The sequence below is a fragment of the Notothenia rossii genome, assembly GCF_949606895.1.
Source record: "Notothenia rossii genome assembly, chromosome: 3".
NCBI classification, from domain to species: Eukaryota; Metazoa; Chordata; class Actinopteri; order Perciformes; family Nototheniidae; genus Notothenia; species Notothenia rossii.
This window is the reverse complement of record NC_136901.1, coordinates 4721047-4733480: the sequence shown is the minus strand read 5'-3', so window position 1 is coordinate 4733480 and position 12434 is coordinate 4721047. Positions and strand designations below refer to the sequence as shown.

The following is a 12434-nucleotide window of genomic DNA, read 5'->3' as shown; positions in this document are numbered from 1 at the left end:
GCTATTTCTGTGGAGGGGACACTTAGAAACAGGGTACACAAACTTCACTAGAACACACACAGACACACACTGGCTAGACTCTCCACCCAAACATCTATCCATTTATCTAGGATGTGTAAAAACACACACACACACACACACACACACACACACACACACACACACACACACACACACACACACACACACACACACACACACATATGCTTTCAACATACATCAAAGGCTCAGACCCTCTATCAGAAGAGATTCTTGACTTAAAAAGGAACATTGTGTTTCCCTCCCTCTGCCTCGCCTCTCATTTAGTCCAATATCTGCTGCACGTTTCTGCTTTTGTCGCTGCTGATATTGTTTTAGCTTCTGTTATGGATTACTTGGTGTCTCAGTGGGTAAATAGTCAGTTTGGTCCTTAATTAATCTGCAAAGTAACAAGCCTTGTTGGAGCAGATATAAGGAAAGGAACTGTCACACATCACAGACGATGATACAGACTTCAAGTTTGCTTGATTGTGATTTGTGCCATACAAACGACTTCAAAACAGTTCAATAACTATTTAAGGCCACAAAAAGATATTTAAATTGTGTAAAATATGCGTAGAAGTTTGCTTTATTGTTCATCAGATTGTTATACAATGTCCTCTCTCTGCTCCTTTCTTATGGGAACATCCATGTGATCAAGGCCTATGTTTATGCAAGGTGTATTTGTCACAGCTCTTTCCAGCTGTTGAACTCACTATAAAGTATATTTTAAATGCTGCCTCGGTGCATAGATTTGAATATGACAGTGTGTGAGGGCCAGTTTTCGTTTTTTTGTGCTTGACCTTCAATGATGTGACTCATTAGGGTGCAGGGAGAATGAGGCGTAAAAATTCATCGGATAAAGGTTATCTGATCGCAGAGCAGAAGGTCGCTGCTCTGGGCTTCTTGCACCACGACGAAGTCCAGATGTCCTCTCAAAGTAATTCAGAAAAATGAAGTAGCCTTCTCCGTGTAATTGCAGGAGAGACCCTTTGTGGCCTGGCTACTCCTGTGAGACAATTAAAAAAGAAGTTTCCCCTTACATAATTGTCATATGTGATCTTTGTAAAAAGGTCACACCTGTTGGTTAAAGAGATGAGGCAAAACTTGAGGAACAAACATTGAAAGGTAATGTCTGTTTGTTTCATAGTTTTCCCAATCTCGAGGAAACTGGCTTCCAAGCCAATATTTCAAGGATGCTACGTCATCGAGTGCAGCCGAAGGACTGTTCCAATGTCCAGCATTCTTGGAATTCCACCGAGGCCGCGTCCTTGGTTTGGGGGTAATTTCGAGGCTGCACATGGGTAGACTTCGTGTCCTTAAAATCCCCACAATGCTTTGCGCACGGACTAATTTCCCCAAATCTGTGGTGGAAAATGTAAGGCAGGGCCTCTCATATGACGCACACCTGCACACTTGCTAGCCTGTTCCACTCTTCGTTTTCCGAATGCCAGGAAGGATTCTTGCCTAGTTTCTGAAGGAAGTGACTCGGAAGACATGTGCTACCAAGCAAGCATCCTCGTGATTGAGAAACGGCCATAGTGTCTATCTAATAGTGCTTGTTTCATTTCAGTGGATATGACTTCCTGTTTACGTCTTGTACATTATGTGTCAAGTTTGAACACAAATGAGACCAAAACTAATCCTTTCCTGAATCCTAATGGGCTGCAACAATAAGCAGACAGAAAAAACAATTCCCAACTATTTTGATAACTAGAAAAGGACATTTAAAGACTGCACCTTGGGAGGCCTCCTTTAAAAATCGTTAGTTGCAGCCTTTATATGAATCCCCAGATGTTATAGAAACCTAGAATCCAAGCAGAACCGTCCCGTATCAGACAATCGATAGCACTCTTGAAGATGCTTCCCAATAAATCCAAGCAGGAATGAGTTGTGAAGGTGATAATAAATGCAACAAGGCAGGAGACGCCATCGCTAAGTATGGGAATAAATATACAGAACAGGTGCGGCCTGTTGTTGGAGGAAGGAATACATCATCAGTGTAGCAGGTGGAGAACGCTAAGGAAGCAGCTGCAGCTTTATGTAAGCATGTCTCCTTTAAATGTGATGACATTGATAAGCGGATGTAGCTATAAGTAACATTTAGTTTGTACTTTCTTTCTGCTTCTTGTGCGTATTCCCTCGTCACTTCCTTGCCCTCGTTAGACCCCGTTACCCTCCGCTGTTTCCTGTCTTTTCTAATTGCTCTTGTTTTGCCTTCTCCTCCTCCGCTTGTAGTGTTTGAAGTGAAACTCGGCATATAAATGAATTATGAGCACTTTGAGTGTTTGATGGGGTCTTTCCCAAAAGCCAGGGAGAAAGATCACCTGTTCAAAGACACCGGGAAAGAAGGGCTCAAGGAATCTAGATATGTTTAAGGTAGGGCTGTCAAACGATTACAATTTTTAATCAGATTAATCACAGCTTAAAAATTAATTAATCAGATTAATCACCATTCGAACTATGTCCAAAATATGCCATTTCTTTATGTATATTGTTGTGGGAATGGAAAGATAAATGAAAGAAGGCGGATATATCCATTTAACATAAAGTATGTTTATTATAACATTGTTCTGTGTGTCAGAATGAAAGACAGCCCACACACCTATCAATAATCAAACTGTGGGGTCTTATTTGATTACGTGTTGATTTCTATCAACACGTAATGTTGTATCGATGTATAAAGAGATGCACGACAGCAAAAGTATTCTCCGTTAGGACTTCCTGTAACAACACCACATCGTTATCTTGATTCTGATTGGCCAGAAGACATTATCAAAGATGTTCTATTGAGAAGACGATCACTACGTGACAAAAGTTTTCAAAACCGTTTCTAGTCTTCGGTATTTCCAGACAAGTGGCTACTGAAATCAATCTCACTAACTGCTGTCTGTCTGATTTACTCCGCGAGTTGGCGAACTTTATTTTGCTTACATTAACATAATTTCTCATGGTGGGGTTAAGGTGGGGCTAAGCCATTTCTTGGTATGGCTGTAGGCTACCCTGGCGCTGCCACTGGTGGGATGTATGGGGCGGGCCATTCTGCGCATGCGTTAAATGCGTTAAATATTTTAACGCAATTAATTCAAAAAATGAATTACCGCCGTTAACTCGAAAATTTTGACAGCATTAGTTTAAGGAGATAAAAAAGGTGTTGTGTATTAACGCAGAGGAGCTTTAAACCCCTGTTGCCCAAAACACTTTGGATGTACAGTAGGGCTGCATGATGTGGAAAAAAAACTAATTGTGATTATTTTGTACAGATTTTTGAATTGCAGTGTGATTGCCTTTACCAAACATTGCTCTGACTGCGATTAAGATATTGCTCTACAGTCTTTAATGCAATTTCAATACCACTTAGATGAGTTGTGCAGGGTTTTAAAATGCTATTTACCAAGTGAAGTGAGTGGTCTATAGTGCTCAAACTTTAAATGGGAAAGATTTGCAGATGATTAAAACCTTTGAGAATAGATCGAGGCACTTCACTGCTGCCTCTAGCCTAACAGTGAAAAGAAAATTAAACAATTTATCTTAGAGATAGACAAAGACACACAGGTGCTGATTGTTCCTCGGGCCAGATGCTCAGTGAAGCACAGACGACACTTTTCATCGTTTCTCAGAATGCAAATCACTTCCTCTTGTTTAGTTCAGAGCCCGTCTTCTATTTGAGTCTTAGGGATGAAGAAAACAAAAGCCTGTTAATGAAATTAGCCACACACACACACACACACACACACACACACACACACACACACACACACACACACACACACACACACACACACACACACACACACACACACACACACACACACACACACACACACACACAGGCTTTGTTTATTACTCATGTGACAGAAGTTCAGCCCCCCCTGAGCGAGGCGTTCAATGGTCGTGTTTACCGTTATTTCTGCATGTCACCCTCAAGGGGCATCGCTGTGAGGCTGCCTGCGGGACACTGCAATGCATTGTGGGTGAGTGTGTTTATTTGCGGAGTCAGTACGAGTGCTCTGAGAATAAATCCTGCATATTTATAAGTCCTCCTCCATGATGAACCTGCACAGAGGTGGACGTTTGAGTCGGAGAAATCGAACGCTGTTGATTCTTCTTGAGGGATTGGAAATGTAGTCCAGCGACTTTAGATTTCTCCAAGGTCTAGGAGATATAAATATTTCACTTATAAATATGTATACTAACGATGCGGCATCGGTTTCGCCTGAAGAAGCACATTAGTCAGTGATCTGCGCTTCCTTCACGGCAATGCTTATTATTATTATTATAATAAAGTGCAAGGCAGTGCTTTAGAGCCCACCGGATTCTACTTGATCAGCAACGAGGCGATGCAGCGCTTTGTGAGGGAGTTGTAACGGTGAAATATTTATGGTGGGCTGAATTAACTTTTGGGGGATTTAATTAAGAAGAGAAACACCATACTGTAAGAAGACCTCAGATCCTTAATGTTTTACTATGTAGAAAATACACATTGAAAGAAGTACTCTGCTTATAATCTATGATTTGATAAGGATTGCATTATTTCCTGTACAGAAGTTATTTAGATGCTTCTGTACAGGAAGTGAAGCATTGTGTCTCGTTTGAAGATTTAAAAGTGGTTTATTTTGGGAGTATAAAAGAAGGGATATTCCTAAATTATGTTGCTTCATCTAATTTCCCTGAACATTGGTGTGATTTTAGGTGAAATATAAGAATCAGAAGCAATGTGTTCATCTCGGGGGGGTTTGGGTTTCTTGACTGTTTCTCCATTTTATAATTAAATAGATAAACTAGAAATGTAAAATATATTTTTAAAAAGTACAAATATGCTTATATGCAAAGGAACGTAAAATATCCAATAAAATATAATGTAGTAAAATATTTATTTAAACATTAAAAGTAAAATGTCCCATTAAAGGAGAAAGAAAATACAACATATGCTTTGGTGTGTTAGTATTTATAAGACATGAATGCAAAATGGCGCAGTTTAAAAAGAGTTAATGGGTTATTTCTGGTAAATATATATTGACACGTTTTGCATTTAAAGTTTTGAAAAGCCTCCAAAAAACGTTAATTTTTACCCTAATTTGCATTTGTTCATGTCCAGACAGAACATCGCGAAATGAACAGAGAGAAACGGCAGTAAACAACTAATTAACACTTTGATTATTATTGATTTATAGATACCAGGGACGCTTGTCATTACCAAAGTTATTGAAAGTTTGCAATCTGAGAAACACTGAGGCGAGAGCAACGTTTCCAGCTCAGTGGGTGTGAAGATTTTTAAACACCAAGTTAAACAGAGACGAAGTGTAAAGCCTACCCAGCCCCTTGGGAAGCATGTTGTGCTACATATGTGTGGGAAAATGTGGCTGAGCAACATCTGTAATTGGCGCGAGCAAAAACGATGAGGCTGAATGATATTTGTCCTCGAGTGTCGCTAATTAATTTCAGTCAGAAGTGCTTTGCTGTCAACATGCTGTGGCTTTAATAATAGATTTCTTATCATCAGATTGTGAGCGGTGTTTCTAAAGAGGGTTGATATGTACAAACCTTTGTAGCGGCGAGTTAGCAGTGTGTGCTAACGGAAACATTCATCTCTCCGGTTGATAGCAATATTATCAATTATCAACCGTGTTAGGATTCTACTTCCTGCACCTATTGTAAGACTTAGGAAGGAAAAAGTTTCGTACAATCAATATTTTAAGCCCTCAAATACAACATTAATACCATAAATAATAAACTCTCAGCCTGTTATACGTGGGATTTTCCCAGCAGAGTCACCCGTGGTTATCTCGCCCACAGCTTCGTTTCTCTGACTTTAGAAACGGAGCCTCTGGGAATAATGCGAGCCTCTGGTGGTTCATTTCAGTTGCATATCTTCCAACAATCGGCTCCATTGTTTTGCATAATGTCCGTGAATAATAGACCTGCGTCAGGGCCTTGTCTCGCAGGTGTAGTCCCCTAAAAAAGGACAGGAAATCCCATTCAACACTTTGTGGTGCTCTGTGAGTCTCCTTATCATTTTCCTGCAAAGGTCGACTGTAACAATGGGGATTCAGGCGACAGATGTATTAGGAAGGTCAGGTCTCTTCTGTCTGCTCTCCGTAAAGGTCAGAAAAGTCACGGAGTGAGTGACACAGTGGGTGCTTCTCAATGTCGAGGAAGGATGCTCCAGAGCCACTATTTCAAGGATGCTACGTCATCGAGTGCTGCCGAAGGACTGTTCCAATGTCCAGGATGCTTGGAATTCTACCTTGGTTGCGGGAAATTTCGAGGTTGCACATGTGTAGACTCCACGGTCTTAAAATCCCCACAATGCTTTGCGCACGGAATTTCCAAATCTCTGGCGGAAATCGCGCTCCATTTAAGGCGGGGCCTCCTATATGATGCACACCTGCACACCTGCACACCTGTTAGCCTAGGGGTGGGCAAACATTTTGGCGTTATGAGTTTTAAAATTTAACAGACGGGCCGGGCCAGTAGCAGATTGGTGAATTTTTTTTTAGCTGTCCACTCCTCATTAAACACTCGGCACTCATTGTCGACTTTTCTTTTCTTTTGGTCCACTCATTGTTACAGATGCAGGTTCAAAGGTGAGTTATTGTGTCATTACGTCATCGTTTGCGTCATGACGTAACCGTTTACCTTCTTATGACCCACATGGCGTTTTACGTCACTGATTTTCTCCGCAACACCGCTCACAACAACATCAATAGAGGACTGTAAGCGTGACATATTTGGTTCTGAGATGTTGCCGGGTTGCCGACTCCAGCAAAGGTCATTTGTGTCTAGAGTGCACCATCTAGTGGGATCACCTGAATTGCCGGGTATTGCAGGAAAAAGGCTAAATGAATGCGGTCTTTACTATAATTTGGACAATTTTGTACCAATATTTGGCGGGCCGGATTAAAAAGCCCAACGGGCCGTATATGGCCCGCGGGCCTTAGTTTGCCCATGCCTGTGTTAGCCTGCTCCACCATTCTTCGTTTTCCGAGGCTAGGAAGGATTCTTGCCTCGCTTCTGAAGCAACTGACTCGGAGGTACATGTGCTACCAAGCAAGCGTCCTCGACATTGAGAAACACCTCATCTCTTTGTGCTCTATTTAAAAACATGTACTCACTGTCATGGGTCTTTTGTCGGGGCGCTTTACAAACTTGAGCTTAAAATGAATGCAAGAAAGTAGAAAAATACCAAGAGAAAACCCCTTAAATTCCTCCCTTGGATGTCTGAGTTCTCCTAGCTAATGATCGGGAATAACTTCCACAGACTTCTCACTGTCTGACCTTATCACTGAAGTATCAGTCCGCCTTGTTTAAATTCTATAGAGGGCTTCCTGCTGATGTACTGACCTTCAGTCGGCCATGTATGAGGTCCTCAGCTGTTAATAGCTTTTCATTTTTCCCTCTGCCTTAAAGGCCATTGAAATGTGTTAAATCACTGAGCTGTTTCACATTGACCATACAGATTCACTGAAGAACCAATCATGATGTTTGATTACAATCACTCACATTCTTGTCAACATAAATACTCAAAAAACAAGGAAGCAATTCAACTTGTTTATCCATGCACGAATCAAGACTACCAAACAAACAGGAAACAATCAACCCCCCACAGAGTTCGACCCATTTGAGGAGCCCTTAGAAAATAAGTGTTTTTGACACGTTTTTACATTCAATCTTTCAGAAGTATAAAACGTTTTTTTTAATTCTGCCACTCAGCAGCCCTTTCTTGGACTAAATTCACACCCTATTTTTCAGTTTAAAGCATATTATCATATATATATTCAGTGTGAAACTTGAAAGAGAATGAGAGAGAGGGTCGGTGAGAACAGGGAGAGATATACTGCAGGTGGTGTTAGGAGTTAGTTGCTTGTGGATGTTTTCTATTTTGTCATTACAGTAGGCGGTTGAATACTGATCCGGTGGTCGTAGTATGTTCTTTACTGTGGAGAACAGGGCCCTTGTGTTCCCTGATGAGAACTGCATAATATGATGATTTAGCTGAGTGTCCTTGTAGTGGAGAATGTGGTTATTGTATATTTCTTTGTACCCACATCTGATATGATGATCAAAATTGTAAATAAATATCTCGTTGTCAGCTTTATCTCTAAACTTAGCCATTATTTTTGATTCAAGGTCTGCGGGTTAGAATGTTTTTGAGATGGATTAACTCAACTGCACTATAACCAGATTAATCTCAAAGCCAATATTTTGTATTATATTTTCTTATCCATCTTTCAAGGTTGTCGTATCAGGAACGGTGTTACTTTGACCCAATGTTTTTGAAATCCAATTTTTGAAGCGCTCAGCTCAAAAAAGAGGAACACAATGTCACGAGGACTTTTTCACTTTTCTGACCCGCTAAGTAAGTACATTTTATTCATTGTGCTAATACTTCTCACAAGTACAAGAGGTGTGACCGCAGAGGTGAGAAAAAGGAACGAGTAAACACTTAGTGAAATGCATTTCCATTTCAAAGGCTTAATGTGTATTTGAACTGTGCCACTTCTCTATTTCCTTTGATGTGGACACGCTTGTGTTCAAACAAGCACATTATCAGCTTCTCCAGACGCACACACACTTCATCCATCTCTGTCGTCTCCATGCTGCACTTAAGGCTGCTCTGATCACTATATTGAGTCTCTTTTCTGTCCCTAGGAGTACCAGATCGACATTATCTTCGCCCAGACCTGGGTGGACACCCGTCTGCGCTTCAACAGCAGCAGCAGCACTCGGCTCACTCTCAACAGGTATTCACTCCTTTATTTCAAATCTGCTGCTTAAATACCTATCTATTCATAACCAGAGAGGGCAACAGTACACACATCCTTTACTCAAGTTCAGATACTCGTGTTTAAAAGTACTCTGCTAGAAGTACTAACTAAACTTCTTCTACTCAAGTGAAAGTAAAGAACTTTGAAATGTACTTCAGTAAAAAGTACCCATAACTAGCAGCTGTTTTAAAGAGTACCTGACCTCCCTTTATATTAATAGAACAATAATGTCATTGTTAGCTAATGAATGTTTCCATGGTGACCAACGGCAACAAGACAACATTTCCATTGGTCCCTCTTCTTTAGAGAAGACCAGGAAATGATGGATACACGGATCGTGTTCAAATCAATAGGCACGCCATGACTCTAAAGAATAATGATCACGCCACCAAACACACATTCAGACTAAAGGAACCAGCCTGTTTGGAAAATGAGAGAAGTAGAAAGTACAGGTATTTGTGTTCAACATGTAAGAAGTAGAAAGTACAGGTATTTGAGTTCAACATGTAAGAAGTAGAAAGTACAGGTATTTGTGTTCAACATGTAAGAAGTAGAAAGTACAGGTATTTGAGTTCAACATGTAAGAAGTAGAAAGTACAGGTATTTGTGTTCAACATGTAAGAAGTAGAAAGTACAGGTATTTGTGTTCAACATGTAAGAAGTAGAAAGTACAGGTATTTGTGTTCAACATGTAAGAAGTAGAAAGTACAGGTATTTGAGTTCAACATGTAAGAAGTAGAAAGTACAGGTATTTGAGTTCAACATGTAAGAAGTAGAAAGTACAGGTATTTGTGTTCAACATGTAAGAAGTAGAAAGTACAGGTATTTGAGTTCAACATGTAAGAAGTAGAAAGTACAGGTATTTGGGTTCAACATATAAGAAGTAGAAAGTACAGGTATTTGAGTTCAACATGTAAGAAGTAGAAAGTACAGGTATTTGTGTTCAACATGTAAGAAGTAGAAAGTACAGGTATTTGAGTTCAACATGTAAGAAGTAGAAAGTACAGGTATTTGAGTTCAACATGTAAGAAGTAGAAAGTACAGGTATTTGTGTTCAACATGTGAGAAGTAGAAAGTACAGGTATTTGTGTTCAAAATGTAAGAAGTAGAAAGTACAGGTATTTGTGTTCAACATGTAAGAAGTAGAAAGTACAGGTATTTGAGTTCAAAATGTAAGAAGTAAAAAATGGTCAGAAAATAAGTGGTGGAGTAAATTACTGATACCAGAAACATGTACCTAAGTACAGAAACAAAGTATTTGTACTACACTACTTCATAATGATTATATTTGACTGTATTTAAAATGATGACAACACCCAGCTAGGACTCTTCTCTTTCCACTGAAGCAACTATTGTGTGTGAGCATTTTCATACTGTGAATATCTAATTTGAGAACAATATTCGTCTCTCTCTCTCTCTCTCTCTCTCTCTCTCTCTCTCTCTCTCTCTCTCTCTCTCTCTCTCTAGAAGAGGCCTGTAATTAATGGAACAAATTGATTGATGTGCTTTGTTTTCCCCGTGTCGCCCGGGCATTTCATTATCCTCTTACTGAGAAGTGGAGCTGCCTCTTGTATGTCACAGAAAATCTCAACAGCAAATATTCCTCACCTTCTTCCTCTCCCCCCCTCTCTCTCTCTCTCCCTCTCTATCTCTCTCTGTTTGCTTTGTATTCACACAGCAATATGGTGGGTTTAATCTGGCTGCCCGACACCATATTTAGAAATTCCAAGAACGCCGACTCGCACTGGATCACAACGCCCAATCAGCTGCTCCGGATCTGGAGCAATGGGAAAGTGCTCTACACACTGAGGTAGGAAGACATGGAAACACACAGTACAGAAACAAGAGATCAAACAAAGAAGCAGGGAATCGATAGCAGGAAGCTCAAAGAAACACTCAATCATTTTATCTGGACACGATTGGCTTTTTTAAAACATTCAGTTATCTCTGTAAACATGTGAGGGGTCTGTACCTCATCACCCTAGATTTTAAAGCAATTTGACGCGTTGATTGAACTTCTTGTGTTCTTGGAAGTGACTTAAAGTGAATCATCCATAATTGGGCAAAAGGAAGGAAGCCTGGGTGGTTCAAACAGCAATATCTCACACTCATAAATAGGCAATCTGCAGATTAATTCAAGCCGCAGTCGTCTTAAATCCATGTCTGTTGCAGTAGTTTTCATTAGTGGCTTGTTTTCACAATAACAAAGGCTTTTTTGAACCCATGTCTTTAAAGCCCCTGAAAACACGGTTTAACATCTTAAAGAGGAACTAGTCGATACATCACAACAACACATATAGATTTTTCTTGGAATATAATGTTTAAACAGTTGATTTTTCTCCCAAAAAATATAATGTAAACCTGCTTTTTTCTGCTCAAAAATAGCCTGTGTTAGTCAACTTCAAAGTTCAGTTTGTCTGACTCATCCCTTCCCTATTGTGACAAGATAGTCAAAACACTAAAGTATACTATCATACAGGTGAGAGATTATGAGAAGTGAATACATTGAGAAGACGCTGTCCTCCATTGTTGGAGGAATTATGCTTGCTTATTTTAGCTTCTCCTCCACTCAATCATTCAAACTGTATGTGTTGTTTTAAATAATGAAATGTGAATATCTCAGCTCCTGCTACAAAGCCTGCTTTACCTCGGCACAGAATAACATAGACTTCTGTACAACGTGTCAACATGTCACACCAAGTGCTCGTTTATTACGCTCTCAGACTGTGTGTGTGTGTGTGTGTGTGTGTGTGTGTGTGTGTGTGTGTGTGTGTGTGTGTGTGTGTGTGTGTGTGTGTGTGTGTGTGTGTGTGTGTGTGTGTGTGTGTGTGTGTGTGTGTGTGTGTGTGTGTGTGTGTGTGTGTGTGTGTGTGTGTGTGTGTGTGTGTGTGTGTGTGTGTGTGTGTGTGTGTGTGTGTGTGTGTGTGTGTGTGTGTGTGTGTGTGTGTGTGTGTGTGTGTACAGGTTCTTTTTACATTTGAGTGGCGTCTGGGTTTATGAACCCTCAAAGCTCTGACATGAGCTTTTTCTGTCTTAGGCGTCCAAATCTCACCTGCGTGTCCGGGCTTTTCAAACTTGGCCAAATAGCAAATACTGCCAAGACTGTTTATTTTCAATCCCTGGAGGAACAATGCAAAGCTCCTGCAGCGTCAGGAAAGCACAGATTCTGTCAAATCAAATCAATAAAGGTGTATGGAAACAGCTGTGAGGAGAAAAAAAGACCCAAAATAAAACTCAAAATGGTAGGGGGATCATTTGAGGGTAATCATACTGTCATCTTGAGCTTCCACCTATTTTAAAGCTGCCATAAAGTATTATGGTCTCAGTGTTTCCCACAGAATTTGATTCTATTTGTGGGGGCAAGAAAAGCCAAAGGCCCCTTAACCTATTCGGGTGGTCCATGCATCCACCCCCCCCCCCCCCGCCCCTCAAATAAGATAATACATGCGAGTTCATGGCTACTGTAGACAACGATATTGTTGCTCTGTGTTGCGTTGTTAATGAGTGAAACACACCGGAGTTGAGGATCTGTGGGGTTTATTCTCCCGAAAATATCATTTACAATTTACTTCAGGCATTTAGCAGACGCCTTCTTCAAAAGCAACTTACAATGACCAATTACAGGGACATTCTCCCTGGAGTAACCGA

General features: G+C 40.4%; 1 protein-coding gene across 1 annotated transcript in view; it reads left to right on the top strand.

The window, feature by feature from the left end:
• LOC307033992 (gamma-aminobutyric acid receptor subunit gamma-3-like) overlaps positions 1-12434 on the top strand; it is a 111331-nt gene that overhangs the window by 58529 nt on the left and 40368 nt on the right. Inside the window, 2 exon segments of the mRNA XM_079672653.1 lie at positions 8671-8762; positions 10465-10596. Of these exon segments, the coding sequence (XP_079528779.1) occupies positions 8671-8762; positions 10465-10596 (224 nt within the window).